This window comes from Furipterus horrens, unplaced genomic scaffold (assembly GCF_987537825.1).
Source record: "Furipterus horrens unplaced genomic scaffold, mFurHor1.1.pri manual_scaffold_8, whole genome shotgun sequence".
Lineage (NCBI taxonomy): Eukaryota > Metazoa > Chordata > Mammalia > Chiroptera > Furipteridae > Furipterus > Furipterus horrens.
In genome coordinates this window covers 16,381,106-16,407,655 of record NW_028327178.1, presented here as the reverse complement: position 1 = coordinate 16,407,655, position 26,550 = coordinate 16,381,106, and the positions used below count along the sequence as shown (strand labels likewise).

Here is a 26,550-nt window from a genome sequence, read left to right as displayed (position 1 = left end):
CGTAAAATACTCTGGATTCTAGAGTCTAGGCTACTGAGGGAGGGAGGGTGCAGGAGCAGATCCGTTTCTTGTGATCTCACACAAATGAGCAAATGAGCGAGAGGCTGTGGGAAGCACAGACGGATCTCAGCAGCCTTGGTGAGAGCCTTCCCACCCACCCCCACCCCCACCTATACAATTTCTCCCACTCCTGTGCCTGCCCCTCGACCATTTCAGGGGCAGCTGCTGCTGACAGAAGGTGAGGGGGTGGTCTCAGGCCTTGGCTCCCTGACTCATTGTTTCCCAGACAAGCCCCACCCCCCCACTTCCCAACTGCCCCAGTTTACCAGGATGGTCCTAGTTTGACCCTGCAAGTCCTATGACCCAGGAAACCTGTTAGTCCCAAGCAAACTGGGGCGACTGGTCACTCTGCCTGCAGGGGAACACCATCAAGAGTGTTAAACTTGTGAGGGGTGAGAGAATAATGAATGTAGAATCGGAGGGGGACCTGGGTAAACATCTCCCTTGATTTGTGATCAGCAAAATGAGGCTCAGTGACCCATCCAAGGTCACAGAGCTGTTGCCAGGGGCACTAATGCCCCAGCCTGGTTCTATTGTTCCAGATGTTAAAATGACATTGTTGGTATTTTCCCAGAGGCAGGAGGACAAAGTAATTGACCTTGTGGGCCTCTCCTTGCCCTCCTAGCCCGTACTCCCAGCCGGTGAGGGCTACCATAAACCACCATAAGCCAGGACTATGACTGTTCCGTGCAGACCCAGGAGTTCTTGCCCTGCCACTGGCCGGCTTTCTTTTTTACCTCTCCCCCCTACCTCATTGCTTGCCTCCATGCAGGAGACTGCCGAGTGAGCTCAATATGCATCAGAGGGACCCTTATTCTCAGAAGGAGCAAGTGAGCATCACAAAAATGTGCTCTCTGAGGCATCCCTGGCTCAAAGCTCCCTTCCCACCTGCCTGGCGTTTTAAGAAGATACCAGAGCAGCATTCCCCAAGAGAAATACCATGTGAGCCACAAATGCAAACCACCTATAGCACTTTAAATGTCCTAGAAGCCAGATTAAGAAACAGTAACAAGAGGCAGAGGAAAGTTATTTTCAATAATATCTTTTATTTGATCCAATATTTCTAAAATATTGACTTTTCAGAATGGAATTGATAGAAAACTTTATTGAGAAGATACCTTATATTCTTTTTTTTTTTTATTACTAGGTATGCAAAACCCAGTGTGTATTTTATACTTTCAGCATATCTTAATTCAGACGAGCCATCTTTCCAGTGTTCAGTAGTCACACGTGGCTGCTGGTGACCCCGTCGGACAGCACATCGCAGAGGCCCAGTCCCCGATGCGGACAGCCCTGAGAAGAGTCCTCCTGCACAATCACTGCTCATGTTTAATAACCCAACAGTTCTGTCTCCTTGGAGGTCAGAGGGAACAGGGCCCTTAAGAAATAGGATATGGAATGATTTATTGATTATAGTGGAGAAAAGTCAAGGCCAGGCCACATGGGGCTGCTGCCACCATCCGACCCTGAGCAGGGGTCCCACGCTACAGGTTCATTTTTGCCTGATTCCTGGTCTGAGACAGCAGGCTTCTCTCCCCTTCTGTGGCCATCGCAGAGGTGCCTGCAGTCAAAAAGAAGTTCGATCTCTTTGTGACTTCTGACCAGAGCAAGAAGTGTAAAAAGGCATTTCAATGCACCTTCCCATATCCACAGGAAGACTGTGTCTTCTCTTCTTTCCAAAGAGCTGAGACAGAAGTGCAGTACTCGATCCATGCCCATCTGAAAAGTTGAGCAGGGACATTAAAAAGGGCAGCAGACTGGCAAAGCAGTCCTGGTTTACATGAAGAAATACATCATCTACACTGAATGAGTACAATGGCAGAACGCTAATGGTACAACTGTTCATGTGGGTGTTCACCCCAGCAAGGTGGGTATCACCAGACTGAAACTGGACAAAGATCCCAAAAAAAATCCTTGAACGTGAGCCCAAGTCTCATCAAGTAAGAAAGGAAAAGGGCACGTACAAGAGAGAAACAATTGAGAAGATGCAGGAATAATGTGATCTATAGACAACTTTGATTAAAAAATTGAAGAAAAAAAGAAACAATAGCAGCTTAATGGTTGCAAGGGCTAAGGATCCAGCCTCCCCCTGCCACGCACCCTCCTGTGGCCAGGGCTTCCAGAGGAGCAGGAGAGAAGGGGTGTTGCAGGGCCTCACCCTTGCCCCCGCCGCCCCTCCCCCCCCCCGCCCCCGCCGGCTGACAGTATCAGTCCTCAATAGCACACAGAACAGCTCTCTCCCAGGAAACCTCCCAACAGCCAAAGAAGCAGAGGCATTAGCTCATGCCAGACCAGCCATGTGAGCAGAATCCTTTAGCCTGCACTTCCAGCGGGAGTCCCAGGAAAAAAATCAGCAGTTCTTAATATAGAATGCCTTCTTGAAGAGATCAAAAGAACTTGAAGGCCCTGGCTGGTCTCTAAGGGCCCTGAATTTTTAAAAATGTAGTGATCATCAGTAAAAGGATTTATCCCTAGAGCCTAAAAGGCAGTTGGAGAGAGAGAGAGAGAGGGAAAAGGGACCCCAGCTAGTCTGAGCTATTTGGTGTGGAGAGGGAGTAGAGATGGTTTAAAAGCAACTTACCTGAATTTTCTAGCCCTCGTTGAAATACAGGTTCCTTGCTAAGTAGTGTGTCTTTGGAAGAGTTTTTCTCTAGGCAGTTACCAAAACATCATACTTTATACGCATACACACATACCACAAATTTTTGGAATCAGTGGCACTCAGCACTGTTGACGTGGTGAAGATGTCAATCAAAAAAAATGTGCTTAAATTTGTTAAGAAATGACAGGCTGATGGCAGGAGGGGACTGGGCAAACAGCAATCCTAATTGACCACACTTGCCTTCCCTGCAGACTCTGGGCCTGTGTTAATACAACACAGGCTGTTAAAAGTTCTAGAAAGCGCAGGGCAGGATTTCCTCAGGCAACCTTCAAACCTGCTGTAACAGGCTACAGAAGACTCAGCAGAAGGCTGTGGAGACTAAACTGAATAACAGATGTTTACTAATAGAGTTTAAGGGCTGTATCAAAAGAACAAGGAAATAGGGGCCCCAGGGTGGGGGTGGGGGGCTATGCTCCAAATGGGGAGGAAAGAATTGTGTTGAGGCCAGAAATAATTTCCGCCACCTCACCCACATATCCAGCAGGACAACCCCATCCTGGCCAAACCCTCCGTTATGGTAAATCCTATGTGATGCTTTGTCCACCACTCCTTTCTGCATGACATCGCTTATCACATAAATAGCATTTATTCTACCAGGTGGAATCAGAGGAGGACCAGAAAGTAGAATAAGTAGAAGTATGAGCTAGAAGAGGCAAGGGGTTTGCCAGTTTGTTTATTGTTTGTTTTTAATGGTTGTTTTATGTCCACCCATGAAAAAAATCTGTTTACTGTTGCTTTCATTAGTTGAGCGATCACCATTAACTGCCTTCTTATCTGAAGAGTTTTGAAAGTGGAAGAAGCTTGAAGCTCAGCCCTGCCGTGGACTGCCTGCCACTTGTTGCACCACAGGCTGCAGCTGCAGAGACCCTTGGGAGCACGGAGGCTGTTAAGAACCAAACTCTGCACATTGGATAAAACAAGCAGAAAAACGAGTTCATCGCAAGGCTTTTGTCCTGCAAGTTGGGAAAACTCAAGGCTACAGGAGCAATGAGTTACAAGTTGCTCCCAGACTAAGGGATTTTTTAATAAGAAAGTTATTTGACTTTTTCAGCTGATTAGTTGCTTAGTGGTCTTCTTTCTTATTTGGGTCAGGGTAGCGGAGTCAGAGAAACAAGGAAGTCCAGAGATGGCATGAGCAGACTTGGTATTTGAGGATTGGCTAGTGTCCTCTGCCAGTTTCTGAGAATAATTGTAAATTTCTGTAAGGTCAGGTCAAGTTTCCTTTACATGCTTTTGGGGACTATCTCCCACTTCCTTCTCTCCCCTGGGACAGACCTCACCCCCTCATCTGTGTCACACAGTCCTATCTATAGAGAACTGGGGCAGAAAATTGAATTTCTGGTTCTAAGAATGACACCAAGACCCCTCTGTAGCATTTATAACTTGTGTTTTCCATTTTCAAAATGGACATAGCAAGTCCAGGGTATAACCTGAATGTCAAGTTCAGTGGTAATATCAGAGTTTCTACAGGAGAAGCTCTGGGAGTAATCTGGTTGGAAGGGAGGTGGGAGGGACTAAGAGGTCCATTCTGGTTTACACTGTCGGGGGTTGAGTATTACCTTAGTTCTCCCCAAAGAATAATTGTATCGACAGTACTAAGGGCAACCCTGCATCCTGCTTCTCACCAGAACCCCAGGGGAGTAATTTGACTTTATGGGATTACAAATAAATGCTGGTTCCCTGACCAAGCATGAGTCTGTCACCTCATAGGTTTTAGAATGGCTCAATACATTTAAATAAGTGTGAGAATCATAACTGAATGCGCATAGTGGGTTTTTCTTTCCCACGGGGCTCTTGTAGGGCATTGTGATTGCCCAGGGCAAGAGCAGTGCCTTTTATGCTCCCAAGATGGCTCAGGAGCTCCATTCATTCTGTCCTGACAGTCCCAGCAGCTCCAATAATAGTTCTCCATTGTGTCTTTTGGGTGATCTTGTTAATAATTAATGGCCCACCTTCTCTTTTCAAGTGTGACTGCTGGAATTATGTTCCTTTCAAGCTAACGAATTTCCTGCAGTCCAAGTGTCCCTCTGCAAGAGGAAAATGTTTTTGAGAAATTTAAATCAGAGAGTTGAAATGTGACTTCCTAAGCCACGCTGCTAGAGGCATGTGCCTCTGTTGTAACAAAAACATGGTCAGAAATTCAGATCTCTTCAACATCTTGCACTGGCTGCATCAGCAGGTGTGGCCTCTATGGAGGAGAGAAGCTCAGTTTCCAAATGTGACATCATGTGTCCTGGAAGGACACATGATTTGGCATAGAAAACCTGGCTTTGCACCCTGACATTATCTGTTAACTTGCTGGTTATCCTCAGCAAGTCACAGAACCTCTCAGAGCCTCAGTTTTTTCATCCGCCAAATGGGAGGGAAAACCCACCACACAAGATATTCTGATGATCAAATGAGACAGGCTGTGTAAACTGTAAAATGTTACCTCAAGAAATGAGGCATCCTTATGTACATGGTAGCCACTCATTATTGGAGACTGTTTATACAAAATCGTAAGTGTTTTCAGTTAAATTTGACTTTACTATTAGACCAAAGGAAGAGTGCCAGGTTTTCCACAATTTCTGAGTATCCCTCTTCCTAGCATATTGAAAAAGTTTGGGTGTAACTAAATTGTACAAAATAGACAAGTGTTAAACGTGTAAACTGAATTCTCTTTCATATTGTTACAGGGGTACTTGTTATCTAGAGAAACATCCTTATGTAAAACAATGTATTGTATGCCTAATTCTACTCTATTTATATTTTTAAGATTCTTACATATTGATTGTTGCTTTAAATCGAGGTCTGTGACTTCTCATGTAACTAGGATTGATCACCAAAAAATTGATATAATAGCTAATAGGTAATTAATAAAAATATATACTTAGCTCACAAATTAAATTGATAAAAATGTGTACTTAGTACATAAAGAAAACATTAACCAAGTTAAAGAGAAGAGCAGGAGCAGCGGAGTTTATTTTATTTTATTTTATGTTTTGAATCATCCATCAGTTATTCCATAACAAGGCAGTATTGCTGTATGTTGGATCCAAAAGTCAGACCACATGGGTTTGAATTCTGGCTCCATCATTTATCCGGCCATCTTGGGCAAGTTACTTCACATCCTTGTGCCTTCGTTTTCTATCTACAAATTGAAGACAATGACAGTACCTTTCTCATAGGGTTGTTGTATTAAATAAAACTTTCACAGCTCTTAGCATTCAATAACTTATAAACATTCTCAATAAATGTTACTCAATATTATTCCATATGTTACCATCAGCCTGAGGTTTTTCAACACATGTTCTATAGATTTTCTTTCTCTTTATTAATTCTTGTTTGGAATGACATTGGAGGCAATGACGGTTGAAGGTTATGAGAAGCTGAAGGTAGCCTTCCAAACTGCCCTCTTGTTACCGTGACCAACTTTAAATAGGTCTTACCGAAAAAAAGGTGTCAGTGGCAAATAGCAAAGTATCAACAGCAGATTAAAAAAATACTTAAGATAATCATTATTCTTTTAAGACTCAGAAATTAAAATAAAATTAAAAATAGAAGTGACAGCGTTGAACTTGAGAAAAAAGCTGAGAAATAAGCACTGAATCAACACAGACTTTAAATGTTTTAAAGAAGGTATGTACCTTCTCATCAAATTTGTATGGGAGAAATTGACATGTGAAAGTAATTTAGACTTGCTTTGGATATAATTATACAATTCTGCAGTATTATTTTTGTCATCAGTAGCTCTCCCATCATCCCCTTCTTTATTACAATCAGAAGAGGCAAGCAGAAACATCTGAAGAGTTAGAACAGGGACAATATCAGTGCCCCTGTTATGGACCAAGTGCAAGAACCAAACTGTCAGAGACAACCAAATTAGAATTTAAAGAGCCTTTATTAGCTGGCCAGCGACTACCCACTTTCACTTCACGCAGGGATTCAAGTGAGTAGCCCTGAGCCTTTGTACAAAGATGCTTATATAGTATAAACCTGTATCCTGGGTTGCTAGCTGGGGTAGTAGCACAACATAACCGTCATAACCATGGGCAACGTAAATAACAAAACTATAGAATATAACATCCGTTGTGAAGCCAGGTGAGGTGATGTTGTTTTAAGGGTATCTATGCTTGGCCGATACATGACTTGTTTGGGGGCAACTGTCACCATGGGGCTTTGCAAAAATTTTCCACCCTAGTTCAAGCTCCAGCACACCCCCACCTCCCACAAAGTGCTCACGTGGAAGCATCTCCCTGTGGCTCCCCATTTACAGAATTTTATTTGCGTAGAAGTACTGCAGGAGCTCTGGATGACAGTGGCTCTGAAAGAAATTAGCAAAGGTACGTGTGAGGCAGGGAGTTAACAAACCTCAACTACAGAACATAGACAATCGTCCACGCAGAGCATGAGGACAAGCGAGCTTCAGATCCTCAGAGTCGGTGGCATCATTGTCTGGGTCCATCATATGACGTATGAATGGAACTGATTATGAACAATATATTTTGTTTATAATCTTCCAGGTGTTTTGTCACTTATATTACATTATGAGTCAATTGCAATTGAAATATAATTGGTCTGAGTCCCTTATGGGGAAGGCAAACTCCCTGGTGCCCTGCCACCTTCAGCATTAATACCAGGACAGCAGTGACCTCTGGGAGGATTCTCTCCTACCCTGACTCACTCACCAGCTGCCGACAGAGCTTGGGGTTCCTTTGATCTTCTTCGCTCTGGAAGCTGCGTTCCTTCCTTTGTCTCAGATAGGGAGAACAGGCTCGAAACGTGGTTTTGCAAGCCTGAGAAAAATAACATTACCATCATAGTGTCAAACATATTAGAGAATTCTTTTCATTTTTTCCAATTCCAGTTTACATTCGATATTATTTTGTATTAGTTTCAGGTGTACAGCATAGTGGTTAGACAATCATGAACTTTACTAGGGAATTCTATAATCCCAACCAGGGAAGAGAATTGCACCCATTCTGTGGTCTGGGGGCCACTGGGAGAGTGAAAGGGACTTCTAGGAAGTCTGAAAACTTGATCCACATCTATAATGCGGGGCTCATGGGAAGGGCATAGCTTTATAGTTTGCAACAGCCTTTGTTATTGCCCCATCAAAAGCAGTACTGCTGGATTCCTAAATCTACCCTCTCTAATCTCTCTTGACATCGTCCCCCCAACTTAAAGAAGACAAGTGGTTTGGTGACACCCTTTGTTCCCAGTTGTTTTGAAACACTCACCCAGTCCCACTCCAAAGTAGCCCTGAGGTTGATCCAACCCTGTTAGGACACATTTTCTCCAAGAAGGAAATGAAAGCTCCATAGGAAATTGAGTAGCTAGGGGTAGGAAGTCTATACTAGATACAATGACGAAAGCTAACGGGCATAAATACCCTCATTGTGCGGACAGCTGCCCCTTGGCTTAAATCTGAGCCTCTCTGCCCCCTCCCTCCATGAACCTGAACTCATCTCTCATCGACAGGTGCTGGGATGGGGCAGGAAGGGCAGGCACAAACAGGAAAGAACCCTCTTGCTCCGAGAGGTCACACAGCAAGGAGGCGCTTTTCCAGGATTCACACGGATGTGCTGCTAAGCGTTTGTAACTGAACCGGCAGGAGCTGCGAGTCTGGCATCTCAGCTCAGCGGGGCGGCATCACCGCTCCCTTTATGAATGGCACAGAGATTTCTTGCAGTTGGTTGGAGAGTCGCAGACTTACCTTGGCAACCTGGGGATTTCTATCCTGTAAATGGATCAGGAGGGAATCCCGAGTCTGCTTCACTTGACAAGTGAAGAATTTCTTCCATTTCCACCCAGCAAAGGCAGCCAATTGCCCAAACAAGACAAAGGCCGAGTATCTCAGGCTGTCATTCTCCTGTAGGTTCCCCGTGAACAAAACAACAAAACCCAGGTCATTACGAAAAGGCACCTGCATCAGAGAAAACCACAGCATGTTACAGCGTGGGCCCTCAGATTCAGCCCACAGCGCTTAGCTGGCTGGGGGTGGGGGGGTTGGGGGGGAATGGGACAGAGAGGTGCTGAGTCTTCAGTGAACCTCTTTACAGGCAGAGAAGAGGATTCGACTTGGGATCCCTAGTGCTAATTCCAGCTTCTCACATTTTTTCTTCATTACTTACTGTTTTGGAGATAAAATACATTTATATGGTTCAAAATTCAAAATAAGCAAAAAGGTTTATTTTTAAAAGTAGGTTTTTCCTGCCCCTCTCCACCTGCCATGAAATTTCCCTCCCTACAGGCTAACATAGTGATATATTTTGTGTGTATTCCTCCAGAAAATTAAGAAGAAAAAGCATATATTGCATAGTCCTTTGTGATGATCAGACCACTGTTCTGCCCCTTGATTATTCCATCAAACCATATATCTGAGAGCTCTTTCTAAGTCAATACATAAGATTTTTTTTTGACTGCGTGATAATTCATTTGACCTGTTCCCTGTTTATAACTCCCAGTATTTTTGCCAGGTCACCTCTCCTACCTTTGGCCTGAGTTTGTCCCATCAGTGGTAGAAATAACAGTTATGTTTACTCCCTGACACTCAGCCAGCTCTCCCTGCTTTTAGTCTAACTGTATGGTTTGTCCCTGAGCGACTGTCAGTGGGTTCAGCCCACCCTTCGTCTCCAAGGTGAGCTGTCTGGTCCAAAGTATCGCCCTTCCCAGGTGGGGAAACTGAGAGCCAGGGTAACATCGTCGGGTAACAGAGAAGTCTCCTGGCTCCTGGTGCAGGGACTTTCATATCAGTGTTTCCTGGTCCTGTCCAGCTCCAGGTGACGGGAGGGAACAGGGCTGGGAGGGCGCTCCTCAGGCCAAAGGCATACCTAGGACTGTGGGTCACAGCGACTTGGCGAGACTGAAGACCACAGATGATTTGGTGAAGCTTTTTAATATGTTGTTTAGCACATGTGACACAGGCAGAAATTGCTTCGGTGTTGTGTTTTCTTCTCTGCTCTGCGTGTGTGCGTGTGTTGCTGCTGCAGGCTAACAGGTTAATTTAAAAGGAAGGTATCTCATGGCCCTAACAGTTGCATCAGTGCCCTTTTTGCTTAGCCTGTCCTGGCCCCTGGCAGTTAAGAATACAGGCTCTGAAGTCAGAGAGCTTGGTTTCATAGCCACTTACTGGCTCTGTGAACCTTGGACAAGTTACCCTGTCTGTGTCTTAGTTTCTTCATGTATACAGTGAAGATAATAATAATGCCCACCTCACGGGGTTATTGTGAAAATTATGTGACATAATCCATGTCAATGCCTGGTACACAGTAAAGTCTCATGAGATACTAACTGTTGTTATTGTTACACTTGTAAGAGAGCATTGACTACATGCTGGTATTGCCACTATCATCATCATCATCAGTGTATATATATATATTACATATTCACTTCTCTCTTACAATGATAACTTGAGTGTTGGAATCCTATTCTTCTTTATGTCTTCCATAACCCCCAGCACAATACTAGTCTCTCAATAAGATTTATTTTATACAGTCCCATTCATTTATTTTTGCCTTTATTTCCTTTGCCTTGGGGGTCAAATTCGTAAGATATTCTCTAAGATGAAGGTCCATGAGTTTAGTACCTATGTTTTCTTTTATGTAATTTATTCAGATCTCATATTTAGGTCTTTGATTCATTTTGAATCAATTCATGTACGTGGGGACAAACTGTAGTCTAGTTACATTCTTTTGCATGTGGCTTTTCGATTCTCTCAGCAGCGCTTATTGAAGAGGCTTTCTTTTCTCCAGTGCATGTTTTTGGCATCTTTGTCAAAAATTACTTGCTCGTATACATGTGGTTTTATTTCTGGACTCCCAATTCCATTCCATTGGTCTGTGTGTCTGTGTTATTGCCAGTACCATGCAGTTATAATTATTGTTGCTCTGCAGTATAATTTGAAGTCAGGTAGTGTAATACCTCTAGCTTTATTCTTTTTTTCTCAGGATTGCTTTGACTATCTGGGGTCTTTTGTGGTTCCATATAAATCTGATGATTCTTTTGTGTTATTTATTTTTAAAATGTCATTGGGATTTTGATGGAGATTGCATTAAAATTATATATTGCTTTGGGTAATAGGGACATTTTAACTTCTGCACAGCAAAAGAAACAACCAACAAAGCAAACAGGCAACCAACTGAATGGGAGAAGATATTTGCAAGCAACAGCTCCAATAAGGGGCTGATATCCAAAATGTATAAAGAACTCATACAACTCAACACCAAACAATCCAATTAAAAAATGGGCAGAGGACTTGAACAGACACCTCTCCCAAGAAGACATACAAATGGCTGACAGATGCATGCAAAGATGCTCAACGTCTCTAGCTATTAGGGAAATGCAAACCAAAACTACAATGAGATACCACTTAACACCTGTTAGAATGACTACTATCAACAAGTATTGGAGAGGCTGTGGAGAAAAAGGAACCCTCATTCACTGCTGGTGGACATGTAAACTGGTACAGCCACTGTGGAAAACAATATGGAGGATCCTCAAAAAATTAAGAATATAGCTACCATATGACTCAACAATTCCTCTACCTGAAAATTTTGAAAACATTTATTCGCAAAGATACATGCACCCTTATGTTCATTGCAGCATTATTCACAGTGGCCAAGACGTGGAAGCAATCAAAGTGTCCTTCAATAGATGATGGGATAGAGAAGATGTGGTACATATATACAATGGAAACACTACTCAGCCATTAGAAAAGATAAAATACTGCCATTTGCGACAACATGGAGGAACCTTGAGAATATTAAGCTAAGTGAAGTCAGAGAAAGCTAAGAACCACATGGTTTCACTCATATATGGGATATAAAACTGAAACTCATAGAAACAGACAACAGTATGGTGGTTACCAAAGGGAAGGGGAATAGGGGAGCAGCAAAGGGTAAAGCAAGCCAAATATATGGTGATGGAAGATGATCTGACTCCAGCTGGTGGGCACACGGTGCAACAGAGATCATGTATCAGAGAAATGTACACTTGAAACCTATATAATTTTATTCACCAATGTCTCCCCAATACATTTAATTTTTAAAAAATATGTTAATAAATAAGTGAGTAATAGAGCTCTTGTTCCCTGAGCAACACAGCAGTCAGGGCCCACATTTCTAATCTCACTCTGATTTTCATAACGAGTAATTTTCTGAGGTGTCTCACTTACATCATCTAATAAAGTCCTGGTCTGAAGAGTGATGTCTATGAAGAAGGAGCCCAAACCTCTCCCTTGGACCTTGCCCAGGATGATGGTCAGACTCTTCACACTCTCATGGATGACTTCAGAACTCATGGGATCATATAATCCACGCACCAGCAGGTCTAGGACAATTTTCGTATACTTTCGCACCTGTTATCAAGGTTTTTAAAGCATTAGTAGCACAGGAATTGCTCGCCGTGAGTTGAAAAGCAACTTTACTTCTCATTGTCCAATAACCTAGGACTTGAACTAAGAGCGTATAGTTTTCTTCAGGATCTGCCACAACAACTGTCATCAAAATAAAAATGCTTCACCCTGGCTGGTGTGGCTCAGTGGATTGGGTGCCAGCCTGTGAATCTAGGGGTCGCCAGTTCAATTCCCAGTCATGGCACATGCCTGGGTTGCGGGCTAGGTCCTCAGTTGGGGGCATGCGAGAGGCAACCACACATTGATGTTTCTTTCCCTCTCTTTCTCTCTCCTCCCCCTCTCTCTAAAAACAAATAAATAAAATCTTTTTAAAAGATGACTGGTACCTGAGCTGCCGGAGCCCAGTCCTGGGGACTCCAGGCCACCTTCCCTGCCTACCTTGTCGGGGTTCTCATGCGCCATGGTCCCCAGGCCTCTCATGGCCATGTGACGCTTTTTTGCACTGGTGTCCGTGGCTCTTTCTGCCAAGATGTAAAACACATTCTTCAGAGGCTCCCGCCTCTGGAACCTCAGTTTCCAAGAGACCTGGCGGGGAGTCAAAATATATTGATTTGGGAGTGTTCAGTCATTCCCAGCCCCAACCCCAACCCTTCCCTCTAGAAAGGATCCTGTGGGGACAGCTCAATTTTGCACATTCCTTCCACACTTTCTTTCTCCATCGAAAGGTCTGATCTTTTGTGGGACTACAGGGTGGGGCAAAATTAGGTTTATAGCTGTTTGTGTGGAAAAGAATACAATAATTAATAAATAATCATACAAGAATAAATTCTGTTTCATATACTCACAACTGTAAACCCACTCCCCCCCCCATCCTGTATATTAGTTTGATCTACATAATAAATTTCCTAATTAAGGTTAGGGAAGGAAATGCAGAAAAAGTACAAAATTGGGCAGCGCTGTGTGGCTGACACAGAAGCCTGTAGTTCAAGGACTGACTAAGTAACTGCAGGGTAAGAGCCGGGTTACCTGTGCAGTGTGCTTATGAGCCCCGATACCAGGAAGGCTTTGGGGTTCTGCACAATGTGGAACATGACAACGTGTACCGGAGTCAGAACCAAGACAATGCAAGATGCAGACAACATCCCAGAAAAAGCCACCTCTTCTCCCTCCTTAGTAAGGGGCTGGGGTGCGCAGCTGGAGACTGGATCCACAGCCCTATTTGGTGTTTGGGTGACGACCAGGTTTTGTCATTATCTCTAAGTATTCACCGCAATTCAATCTATATGTTTATTTTTAATTTCACAGCAAGCTAAATTCATCCCAACTCATCTTCTTTGATTCTAGAAACATCCTGTCTATGTTTAAAGAACTAGTATCGGATAGTTTTCGGAAGAAGGAGCGTCGATGGAGCCAGCTGAATGAGTGCAGGCCAGACAGGCACACAGGTTACAACGTGGCTGCTGGGAAGGGACCTTCATTCATAATATTTTGGGTCATACCTTGGAAAAGAAAGATGTCATTGATGTCCTTTTCTTCTTGGGCTGGGCGCAGGGGATGGAAAGGAGCTGGCGCAGGGTTCTTCTCTGTGTTTGGTCCATGGAACTGAAAAAAACGAACAAACCATCATATGAGCCACTAACATTCTTCAAAGCCTCCTCATCAACCAGCACCATCATACAAAGCATGTGACAGTATAGAAGTATAAAGAAACAGCATCCCTGTGGCCTGTCCTTGGGAACCTGTCACCATGGTGAGGAGATTAAATGGTCACATAAAAAGATGAAGAGCAATTCGAGGCTGCCCAGGAGGAATCACAGTCAAGGGTCAGGACAGTGTGTCCCCATATCCGGTCCATCCCACAGCCTTCCTGTACCAAAATCACCAAAAAAAAAAAAAAAAAATACAGATTCTGGGTCCCACCCACAGAGCTGAAGTAGAAAAGGAGCCTGAAAAATCCTTTAAGGCTCCCCAAGAATGTAAACTGGCTCTGCTTCTTGGAGGAGATTTTTATATCTCTTACAATTTTAAAATGCACGTATCTTTCAGCAACTCTTTCATACATTGACACATCCTGGTCTCAAAGATACTCACAAAGGAGAGGTACCAGAGCTTTGGAACGAACCACGTAATGTCCTTTAACAGGTGTACCATAAAGAAATTACACACATATACTACAACTATGCAACTAGAGCTGCCATTAAGAAAAAAATATTGTGCAGTCTGCATGTGCTGAAATGATCTCCACAGTGAACTGCCGAGTGAAAAGTGCAAATCAGTGTTTAAGTGTGCTGCCATCTGCATGAACACACAGCGAGGGAGGGAAACCAGGATGTGCACATCCGCTTGCATATGCATAGAACAGGGAAGAATAGCCAGGAAACTTGAAAATTGCCTCTGGGGTAGAAATCTGAGCAACGGAGACAGGAGGGAGACTCACTTTTTCACTATTTAAATATATATATGTGTATATATATATATATATATATATATATATATATATATATACACACACACACACACATATAGTCATTTACCACATGTATATATTATTTAAAATATGTATTATAAGTAAACACGGCTCACAAAGTGACTCTTATCTACAGCTTAATTGGAGGCCCACTGGTATAAACCCCCACTTCTCAGACTTCAAGGTGAACTCAAATCATCAGAGAGTCTTGTTAAAATGCAGATTTGGACTCAGTTGGTCTGGGGAGGGGACACCAGACTCTACCTTTCCGATAAGCTCCCAGGGGACACCAATGCTGCTGGCCCCAGGACCACGCTTTGAGTGTGAGGGTGTAAAGTGAAGAGCTACAAGAATCAAGACAGGCCTGTGGCTGCAGCAGCTGGTAGAGACCTCCCACGGCACGCGGGGGAGCTTTCAGGAGAGGCAGTGTGTTTGACGCGTTGGGATTTCAATGGGGTTCCGTAAACTGGTAGTTAGCATCCTGGTGGTGATTAAAATAGGAGAGTGTAACAGATAAGGCTGCAGGAAGCAAAGATCAGCTGTGAAGGACTTTGACCACTAGAGGTTAGTTTCAATCGTAATTTGTAGATAAGAGTTAACCATTTCTTTTTATTCAGGTAAAATCCGCATAACATACAATCAACTATTTTAACAGTGTTGCACAACCACCACCTCCATTTAGTCCTAAACTTTTTCATCACCCCACAAGGAAACCCAATATGCATTAAGAAGTTACTCCCCATTCTGCCCTCTCCCCAGTCCCTGGCAACCATTAATCTGCTTTCTCTCTATGAATTTACCTGTTCTGGACATTCTTTATAAATAGAATCATTCAATACTGTGACCTCTTGTGTCCGGCTTCTTTCTCTTCGCATAATGTTTTTTAGGTTCATCCATGTTGAAGCATGTGTTGGCACTTCATTTTTTTCATGTCTGGATAATATTCCATTACATGGATATATCAAAATTTTTTATCAATTTATCTGCTGACAGACACTTGGGTTGTTTTCATGTTCTGATTATTGTGAGAAGTGCTGCTATGAACACTGGATAGAAGGATTTGTTTGAGTATCTACTTTCAGTTCTTTTTTTTTAAAGTATATTTTATTAATTATGTGGTTACAGCAGTCCCAGTTTTTTTGCCCTTTGCTCCCCTCTTCCCAGTACCCCTCTTCCCCCAGCAATCCCACCTCTCTTAGTTCATGTCCATGGGTCATGCATATAAGTTCTTTGGCTTCACCCTTTCCTATATTATTCTTAACTTCCCGCTGTCTATTTTGTACCAACCAATTATGCTTCTTATGCCCTGCACCATTTCTCCATTTCTTTCCCTTCCCCCTCCCAGCTGATAACCCTCCAAATGACCCCCATACCTATGATTCTGTTCCTATTCTGGTTTGCTTAGTTGGATTTTGTTTTTACTTTTTAGATTCAGTTTTTGATAGTTGTGAGTTTGTTGTCATTTTAGTGTTCATAGTTCTGATCTTCTTTTTCTTAAGTAAGTCCCTTTGACATTTCATATAATAATGGCTTGGTAATGATGAACTCCTTTAGCTTTACCTTGTCTGGGAAGCACTTCATCTGCCTTTCCATTCTAAATGATAGCTTTGCTGGATAGAGTAATCTTGGTTGTGGGTCCCTGCTTTTCATCACGTTGAATACTTCTTGCCAGTCCCTTCTTGCCTGAGAAGTTTCTTTTGAGAAATTAGCTGATAGTCTTATAGGCACCCCTTTGTAGGTAACTCTCTGCTTTTCTCTTGCTGCTTTTAAGAGTCTCTCTTTATCTTGAATCTCTGGCATTTTAATTATGATGTGTCTTGGTGTGGTCCTTTTTGGGTCTAGCTTCTTTGGGACTCTCTGTGCTTCCTGGACTTGTATGTCTGTTTCCTTCACCAAATTTGGGGAGTTTCCCTTCATTATTTTTTCACATAAGCTTTCAATTTTTTGCTTTTCTGCTTCTCCTTCTGGCACCCCTATGATTCAGATGTTGGCATGTTTAAAATTGTCCCAGACGTTTGTAATCCTCTCCTCATTTTTTTCAGTTCTTGTTTCCTCATTCTGTACTGGTTGACTGTTTTTTTCTTCCTTATGTTCCAAAGCATTGATTTGAACCCCGGTTTCCTTCCCTTCACCATTGGTTTTGTGTGGATTTTCCTTTGTTGCACTTAGCATAGCCTTCACTTCTTCCTTTATGCATTTGCCACACTCAAGCATATCTATCAAGCCCATGAGCACCTTTATCACCAGTGTTTTGAATTCTGCATCTGTTAGGTTCACTATCTCCTCATCTGTTAGGTTGGCTATCTCCTCTTCGCTTGGGTCTCCCACTGGAAACGTGATCCATTCCCTTTTTGGGCCATATCTCTGTCTCCTCATTTTGACAGGCTCCTGTGTTTGTTTGCCTCTGTGCCTTAGGCAGAACTGTTGCACCTGTTATGTTGTAAGGGGCGGAGCCTTAGGGATTTGTCAGTACAGGGAGACCCATTTCACCATGTTGTGGCACTGTATGTGGGACAGGGGTCTGAGAGGGAACAAGGCGGCTTGCTCGGCACTTGCCCCTTTTCCAGGCACTTCTCTGACTTTTGTATGAGCGTGGCACCTCTCTAGCTGTTGCCCTGGCCATTGTTCCCAGAGTGGGTGGGTCTATGGACGTTCTACAACCGTGGGGGCACTTTAAACAAGTGGACTCTGCTGAGAGACTGGCAGTTTCTGCCTCCACCCCAACCCCCACTGGTTTGCACAGTCAGAAGCAATGAGGCTTGATTTTCCCTGGCACTGGAACCATGAGTTTCATGGTCTGGTCAGGAGCTGGGAATGCTCCCCAGGTGTCCCTCTCCACTTCTTAAAATGTGTGGCTGTGCTTTCCGTTGGTCTGCCGCCGCTGCTGCCGCCACCACACCACATCCTTTCTTCCCCGGCTCTGCCCCTCCTACCTGTCTGGATGAGTATTTCTTCTTTATATCTTTGTTTGTTGGACTTCCATGCAGCTTGATTTTCTGGAACTTCTGGTTGTCTCTAGTTTTGAGGTTGTTGTATTCCTTCTAGTTGTGGAGAGAGACACAACATGTCTGTCTAGGCCTCCATCTTGGCTGTATGTCACCTACTTTTAGTTCTTTTGGGTATATATTTAGGAGTGGAATTGCTGAGTCAGATGGTAACTCTATACTTATCTTTTTGAGGCACCACCAAACTGTCTTCTACAGTGGCTGCACCATTTGACATTTCCACCAGCAACGGGCAAGGATTTCAGTTTCTCTACATCACCAGCAGTTGTTATTTTCCAGGTTTTTAAACTATGATTACAATATATCCACCCTAGTGGGTATGAAGTGCTATGTCATTGTGGGTTTGGTTTGCGCTTCCCTAATGACTAATGGCATCTTTTTGTGTTCTTGTTGGTGGTTTGTGTATCTTTTTCCAAGAAATGTCTATTTAAATCATTTGCCTATTTTTTCGTGGGTTATCTCTTTTGCTTTTGAGTTGTAGAGTTCTTTATATGTTCTGGATAGTAGATCCTTATTAGATATATGAGTTACAAATATTTTTTTACTTTGTCGGAAGTCTTTTTACTTTATTTCTTTTGATACACTGTAGTTTTTAATTTTGACAAAGTTTAATTTATCTATTTTCAGTGTTGTTGCTCATGGTTTTAGTGGTATATCGAAGAATCCATTGCCAAGTCCAAGATCATAAAGATTTATTCCTATGTTTTCTTCTAAGGTTTTTTATAGCGTTAGGTATATTGTTGATCCATTTGGAGTCAATTTTTGTATATGGTATGTGCTATGGGTCCAACTTCATCAGAATCATTGACTTTTGTTTGTTTTGGTTTAAAAATATTTTTTTTAGTAGGAGAAATGACAGGCAAGTAGCTATAGTGGTTCTCAACCCTGGAACCCTTTCATCCGAGGAAGTTTTAAACCTCCTAATGCCCTGGCTGTACCCCAGACAAAACCTATCATCATCTCTGGAGGTGGGCGCAGGCAGCAGTAATTTTGGAAGCTCACTGTATAATTCCAACAGGCAGTCACTGAACTAGGGGACTAATGACCAACCACCTTGGTTTGCCCAGTCCTGAGGGGTTTCTGGGACATGGAACTTTCAGTTCTAAGTCCTAGCAAGTCCTAGACAAACCAGAATAAGGCCACCCTACTGTTTATTCTTCTTTTTTCACTTTTTATTTCTATTGTATTTTTTTCATTACCATTTATCCCCTGTACCCCACTTCCTCCCACAATCACCACACTGTTATCCATGTCCATGAGTCTGATTATTCTTGAGTCTTGAGATTATTTAAATGCAGGTAACTGATAGAACCCAGCCCTGTTAAAGTCATGCTTTGGGACATTTGACTCTGGTTGGCCTACAGGTGCATGGGGTTTGGTCTCTCCACCATCTTTGCCCACCCCCCGCCCCCAGGTGATTTTGGTAATGCTCTTTTGGTCAGAAGACACAGAGATCCATGGAAATGCCTCTTCTCCCAGAACACCAGTCTCTATTTCTCTTTCATCTCTGACCAGCAGACCTCCTCTCACCACTACAATGAAGGACCCGAATAAAACCCCAGAAAATGGCACCCTCACCAAGTAGCAAGATTTTTGTTACTGTCATTTGAGTAAAGGCATGCCCATAAGCTCTACATTCAGCCAGTGGTTCTCACATCTGAGTGTGCATCAAAATCACCTGGCAGGCTTGTTAAAACGCAGATTCCCCAGAGTTTGGGATTCCGTACACCTGAATCAGGGCTTGATATCTGCATTTCTAACAAGCTCCTGGGGACGATCCTGGGAGAGGGATCACACTGGGAACCACTGCATGAAGAGAATGAAAGCAATGTTGTGATGTTGTTTCTCTCCAGAATCAAGGGATTAAAACTTCATGCCGGGCAAAACCCAAAAACAATGAAACAACAACAACAAACCATGCTTGGAGGTTTCTTGCCAGGGGTTTTCTGCATGAAGTCTTCTGTTTCAATAGAACCTGCTCCTCCTCCGACTGAATGCTTGGGATCAGAGCTCACAGGCACCTGACAATGAACAGGGGGAGTTGAAAAGAAGCAGAGCTGAGGGCCACCCACCAAGGAAGGCACAGGCCTCATCACAAAGCAGCCAGTGTCTCTGTTCTGAGGCAGAAGAAAGTTGCGCTTGAAGTTTGTCTCTCCTGGGATGACAGCAGACATGGTTGCCTGTGCTTTACACTCGGCTTCTCTCACAGGACCAGCAGAGCAGCAAGGACCGCAGCCAGCCAAGGCAGCTTTTCCTGCTTCTGAAGCCAAGCATCCAGGGAGAGAGTCTGCCATCTTCAGAATGGCAGCACCCTCTCCGGATTCCTGGTAGCCAGCTGCCCCGGGTGTCCATGGAGACCAGCGTGGGGACCATGTGCTGGGGCTGTACTGGAAGCATGCTCCGAGGACTATAAGAACTTTGCTGAGTTGGCTCATCGAGGTTACTACAATGGCACCAGATTCCACAGAATCATCAAAGACGTCATGATCCAGGGAGGTGACCCAACAGGGATAGGTCAAGGTGGTACATCTATCTATGGCAAGCAATTTGAAGATGAGCTTCATCCAGACTTGAAATTCACAAGGGCTGGAATTCTTGCAATGGCCAGTGCAGAGCCAGACACCCATGGCGGCCAGTCCTTTGTGACCCCAGCTCCCACCCAGGGGCTTGACAGCATGCACACCACTTTTGGCTGTATGTGCCAGGGTTTAGGAATGGTGACTTGAGTAACAATGATGGGACCAAACTCCCAGGACCATCATCAAGGCATATATCCCCTTCTGAGTATTCTTGCTGCTATCTTAGCAACACTAGGTCTTCTGCGATGGCCCAGGGAACCAGCTTCCAGATGATCTAGAATGACACAGAACTCTGAACTTCATTTTGGCCTTGCAAATCATGGAGCTAAGAAGACCTGGGGTCCGGGGTACGTTAGAGATGGAAGTGTATATGAATAGGATGCTTCTCACTACTCCCCAAGTCTAGGCTGACAAAGCCTTTGCAGAATTGCCCCGGTATGATCATCCACAGGATACTGCTCACTGCAGAGGACCCACACAGCTCCTTCTTGTGTGTATCTGCTTTCATCAAAATGAAGCCAGCTCCATCATTTTGCTGAGTCCAACTAAGCTCCTTTCTGTGAAGATTTCTATTCTGGCCTACACTCCAGTCTTTAGGGGCTGATGGCCACAGAATTCAAAACCAAGTGACGTCTATCAGCCTTCTGAACCCTGTGCACACCCCGTTTCAGTCCCCTACATTTGTTCTTCTGGGGATGCCTGTGTCTCCATGTATATTTTCCCTCTCAAAGCCAGGACGTCAGCACTGCTGCTTCCAACACTTAGACATCCCATATGAAGCCACGTTGGATTTTTGCCAAATGAAAAAGGCACCCAACCATTAAGTTTCTTAGAAGGTGTCAAGTGAGGAATAATAATGTATAACAATTAAGAAACAGATTTATTAAAAGGAAGCAGAGGCACTGACCATTTTTTTCCCAAGGAAGGGTTAGGAATCTGTAGTGAGCAAAAGGACAGACTGAATTCGCCTTAAAAAGCAGTATTCTCCTAAAGGAAAAGTACCACTTAAGTTTTTTTTTAAATCTTAAGACTTTAAAGAAACTAAGATTTTATATGTTGTTTTTATTTAATCTTTCTGATTTTTTTAGGGGAAATGATGAAAGAAAGAAAGTTAATACCTATGTAATACATAGAAACTTCCTAAATAAAATGCCATTGATAGCCAAGGAGAGGAGTGAGAGGAGGGGGAGGAGAAAAGGGAGGAGGGGGAAGGGGAGGATGGGGAGGAGCCAGGCATCCAACCTTGTCACTTCTTAATGGCACATCTAGAATTTAATGTCATGAAAAGCTGTCAAGCAGGCAAAGTAAAGGAGAGCTGAGAACTTTGCATGGAAGATTCAGCTTGTGGTTAGAGACACCCACACCAGGCTTCACGTCTAGCCCCCCACCTTTGCTAGCAAAGACCTCCCCACCTCCCCAGCGCCTCACCTGCCCACCTCCCCACCTCCCCATCATAAGGTTAAATCTGTGATGTAGTTCATTTCCACAGGCTGTCAGGCTCATCTTGATTTTTGGTGCAGGAAAAGCATTTCTCACAGTTGGCTGGACCTCCTATATCAGAGGCCTCCGGGGTGCTTATTATAAACCACAGGCAGAGCCTATAATTATTGGATCTGAATCACAGGAAGCATAGGGCCTGCACAATGCATGTTTTTACAAGGTGCCTGGTGATGCTACACACACACTGGTGTGCAGAGCCTTGGCACTGGAAGTGAAATAACCCGAGAACTGGCACACTCTGTTAACCTGAGGCCATGCTTCAGGGGGGACCCCAGAGTCAGAGGAGCAGCTCTGCCCAGGGTAAGCAAGGGGAGAGCACCAGGGTCTCTGCAGAGAACAAGGGATTGAAGGCATACATTTGTGAAGCACAGTGAATTTCACTTTCAAAATAAAATGAAAATTATATTGAGCTGTACAGACAATGATTTGTGCACTCTTCTTGGATGCTATTCTTAAATAAAAAGTTTTCTTTAAAGAAAATTTAAAACTGGCTTCTGGTCCAGATGGCAGAGTCAGTAAATGAGGTTCTATCAGCTTCCCAAAACCACATCAGCGTTACAACTAAACTACAGAACAATAATCATTTAGAACTGCCTGAAATCTAGCTGAAAAGGAGGCCTACAACTAAGGATGGAAAAAATAATCCACATGGAGATAGAGACACAAATGGGCTGGTCCCACCCCCCACGTGGCAGATAAAAATTGGGAGGGATATCTCATCTGTGAAGGTGCCCCGTGAAGAACAAGAGGTCCCAGCCCCACACAGACAGCCAAGCCCAAGATTCCAGTGCTAGGAAGAGAAGTCCCCATCACTTCTGGCTGTAAAAACCAGTGGGGACTGTGGCTGAGTGAGACAGAGGCTGCTGGAATCCCAGGCATTCCTCTCTTAGGCCCTGTGCATGGACTTACTTGGACTCACTCGCTCTGAGCCCCAGCACTGGGGCAGCAGCTTGAAAGGCACCAGGGATATACAGGAAAGAACTGAATTGTCTGGCTTCAGGGTGAGAGCCAGAAGAGAAGCTTTACCCCAGACAGCAGTGCTGGCAGAGGCCATTGTTCCTTTGCTGAGCCCTCCATGGAGCTGGCAGGTGGGCGCCATAACTGAGTCTGCATCCACCTGGCTCACACTGTTCACTCTACCCTGGTGATTCCCTGAAACCCTGCCCCACACAACTTTGCCCGTTTCCAGTGTTTTTTCCATACAAATAGTCCATCTTTACTTATGCTTCAGACTTTTCTGAGGTATACTGTAAAGGTCAAAATCACAAAACACTTTGATCTTATCTGTAAAGTGAGGGGAGGAAACTATTCAATTTCTAACAATCCTTTCAACCCTGAACTTATTGGTGGTGATAATAATAACATTAATTGCACCATTTATTGCACAATTGTATATGCTAAGTACTATATTCAGCACTTCGTATAAATGGCAGGAAAGGCTGCTTTTGCTGACCTCTGCTTAACCCACTTGCCAGGTTCTCCGCCTTTGGTGACCTGTACCAAAATGTGCTGTGGCTGTCAGTACTCACTCCCAACTTTGGCAGCACTAGTCCTTACGTGCTTACCAAGAATCCATTTATGACAGCCAGACCCGTTATTGTAACTGTGAAATTTAAATATTATAGAAACTCACGAAATATGAGCATACAAAGAAAGTTGTTTCTATGAAAGCAAGGTTGAATGTTTTGGAACGATTCAACAATGGGAAGCTGTTTTAAAAAATTGCTATATAATGAAGCATAGACACAAAAGTTTTGAAATAAGTTTTAATAACCTGGAATGATTATTGGAATTGGAACAATTATTGGAATGAGAATGATCCTGCAGAAAGTGACTTTATAAGCGTCTTCCCAGGTGTCTTTATATCCTCATTACATTGAAAGAAACCCAAACTAGAACTTATAAACAAAGTATTGTACAAGGACTATGTGGCTTATAACTGAAGTATTATGTGGCTTATGCAAGAAAGACAACTCAAAAAAACACCAACTAGTGGATTCATATGCAAAGAAGAAGCCATATCCCTGCATGAAAGATTGGGAAATTCTATATTTTAAGGTAAAATAAAATATTTGAGGTAAGTATCATCTTTTATAATTCTCTGCTTTAACCAACTTCTTCCATTAACGCTCTAAAATCTAGTCCCAATCTCTCATTTAAGAAGCCTTTTCCGTATTGCATTTAATCTTCACAAGAATCCTGAGAAGTAGAGTTGATTATCCCCATTTTAGAGGAGGGTAGTGGGGGCTTAGAGTAACGTAAACAACTCACCCCAAGTCAAATAGCTGGTAGTGGCAGAGCGACGTCCCAGACTCCAAAATCAATACTTTCCATCACTATATTCTATCCATCACTATATTCTAAGACACGTCCCCTGTTAGACAGCATGTCCCTGGTGCTGGCGCACTACACAGACACTTCAGTTTGAAGCATCAGTATTTTCCCTTCAGTCCCCGCCATCCTAAAGCGCTTTACTGACTTAATACAATGATCTACAATCCGTGTATTGATCATAGGTAGATTGATAATGATTGGATTCTCACAGCCGGTGAAAAGGAACAAAAGGCTACATGCTCAACATTGCCAGCTTCAGTTTTACGAAGAGAACATCAGTCCGGAAAGGACTGGGACGCCCCACTGGCCCACAGCCCCCCCCCCCCCCCCCCCCCCCGCTGCAGTGTAGGCTGCCCCTTACCTGCGGCTGTCACGTGGGCAGGTGCTGGCGCCGGCAGGTGGAGCGCTGGTCTGGGGCTGCTGTTCCCGGGGTGGTAGCCAGATGAGATGACTCGGCTCAATTTTCCTAGCCCGGAATTCCTAACACAGAAAAAGGGAAATGAGAAGGCGAAGCAGGCTCTGTTCAGGATAACAGGTCGGCACAGAGTGCTGGAAAGTGAAGGGGGGGGGGCGGAAATAAAAGTTTAGATGGTATTGGGGTGGAGGAGGGAATTGCCCTCTGATACTGACAAGAGTGTTCTAGGAACGCACAAGCATCACTTGCGCCCTTTACTTCCCCAGACTGTGCTGAGGTGTTTTTCCTCCTCCCCCTTGCGGTGTTACCCCTTACTCTTCACTAGTTCGCGGTCTCACCCACACTTTCTAAAGACAAGACTGCAATTCCTAGGCTCTTCACCAAATGAAACGGCTCTGCCCACTACCGTTCCCCCATGTCGCCACTAGATGGCGGCATCTCTCAATGGACGGGTTCCAGGCAGCCTCCGCACAAAGCCGCAGCTGTGCCGCTTTTCTTCCCTAATCCTGTTAGAGCAGCATTTAATCTAAGGATGGGACACTGTGTTCCAGGCCGCGTGGCCTCGCTGTGACTGATTGGTGCACCAACAACTAGAGCTTTAACTGTTGATGCCCCTTGCTGCTCAACAAACACAGGTCCTGGAAGGACTGGTTTAAACTCTCAACAATTTTAATGATTTATTGGTAAAACAAAACAAACCAAAAAACCTGGATGTAACAGTCCATGCAGAATTTGGGAGCCCCACCCCTACCCCATCATTCCTCCTTCTATGGATGTTCCAACAACGTGCATAAATCCATTTACTTATTGTGTGGCCTTGTTTATGATAAAGTGGGGACTAAGTCCTAAAAGGAAAAAAAGTTATATTTTCAAAGCTCTAGAGTATGTTGTTATGCTAATAGATAATATTTCCTTAAACATCTCTGTGCTGAGAAAACAAAAATGAGGCTAAAACAATACCCTGTTTGGATTGGGCCCACAAGGACCCCACCTCCACCCCCACCCCCACCCCCGAGACCTCTGCGAATGCAGTTTCAGCAGCAGCAGAGGAAGGAAGCTAGCAAATCTAAGGGGCTGTACTGAAAGAGGAAATTGAGACGTCTAGCTGTAAAAGGAGAGCAATAAATAGACTTGAAGAGACAGCAAGGTCAAGCAAAGGCACTTCGGTTTCCTTGTGTGCTTTTTCAAATAGAGTAAAGCTTGGGCATATTAGAAAGCCATTGCAAGGGAAACCTAGGATGTGGTGGGGCAAGTAGTGAGGGGTGAAATAGGAAGAGGTCAAGGTCAGGATCAAGGAGCCTGAGAAAGTTAACTCTGGAGCAGAAGAAGACCAGTGCCTTCCTTTTTGTCTGCAACTGGGAGACAGCCACAGAGATGGAGATCTGTCAACAGAAACTGAGAAGGATGAGCAAGTTATCAAATTAGCCTTAATCTTTTCAGTAAAACCTGGAGTGGGTTATCTGCCAAGAGTGGGAATAATACATTCACAGTGAATGACCACTTATATCTGAAGTTTCTTTGTATTCAGGTGTTGGGACATTTGACAGAAAAATAGTCTTTCTCATTTGCCAAGTGGGAGAACTAAAGTACAGACAAGTCTTCTATTTCGTTTAAAGCCACAAGGAAAACCAGGGGCAGAACCAGAAATGGTACTCAGAAGCCTTTTTGACCCCACTTCACCTCAATTAAACACTTCCCACAAAGGCCGTGGATGTAGCTAATGGCCCAGAGACTCCCAGACACAGCGCAGCCTTGGGAAGCGCCCAAACCAAAACATGATGGCCAAGAGGACAAAAATTCTTCTAATGTGGCCTCAGGGAATTCATCTGGGAATTAGAGAGAAGTTTCTTTGATGACTTGATCGCAACATGTTGATAGATGGATGACATGACATCTTTCACATCCATAATTATGCATTTTATTGTTTAACAACTCTTTTCATTCTCAATTAGTATTTTCCTTCTGTCAGAAGCACACTGGGGCTGATGCAACTGGAAAAGTCATAAAGGGCAATGATTTGGTTAGCGTTCCTCATGAAAGTGGCAGAAGTCAGCCAGTGAATAACTCACTTCCAATTTAGACTTGCGAAAGAAAGACAAATGGCAGTCACTTGTCACATGGTTTCTCCTCAGCATCAGGATGTTCAGAAGGCCCTCTTTCTATGACTGTGCATTGGCTCATCGGGGAAACTTGT

General features: G+C 43.8%; 1 protein-coding gene and 1 pseudogene across 1 annotated transcript; one reads left to right on the top strand and one right to left on the bottom strand.

Annotated features, from left to right (window-relative positions):
* Positions 1 to 5,681: 5,681 nt before the first annotated feature.
* Positions 5,682 to 24,417, bottom strand: MRO (maestro). Its single transcript, XM_090285090.1, has 8 exons — positions 24,303 to 24,417; positions 13,556 to 13,658; positions 12,495 to 12,641; positions 11,877 to 12,059; positions 8,418 to 8,573; positions 7,390 to 7,497; positions 6,944 to 7,025; positions 5,682 to 5,852 (listed from the first exon to the last, which is right to left on the bottom strand). Exons 2-7 carry the CDS (start codon positions 13,652 to 13,654, stop codon positions 6,972 to 6,974), a joined length of 747 nt encoding a protein of 248 aa, XP_090141216.1. The 5' UTR covers positions 13,655 to 13,658; positions 24,303 to 24,417; the 3' UTR covers positions 5,682 to 5,852; positions 6,944 to 6,971.
* LOC150002556 (peptidyl-prolyl cis-trans isomerase-like 1 pseudogene) lies at positions 19,830 to 20,254 on the top strand (annotated as a pseudogene).
* Positions 24,418 to 26,550: the final 2,133 nt, after the last annotated feature.

Bases quoted from the DNA above. Each gene is read 5' to 3' on its own strand.
- MRO (XM_090285090.1), bottom strand. From the start codon at position 13,654: ATGGACCAAACACAGAGAAGAACCCTGCGCCAGCTCCTTTCCATCCCC. The intron at 12,060-12,494 runs GTAGGCAGGGAA...CCTTGATAACAG, and splicing joins CGCATGAGAACCCCGACAAG to GTGCGAAAGTATACGAAAAT. The intron at 8,574-11,876 runs GTAAGTGAGACA...GGGAACCTACAG, and splicing joins CCAGGACTTTATTAGATGAT to GAGAATGACAGCCTGAGATA.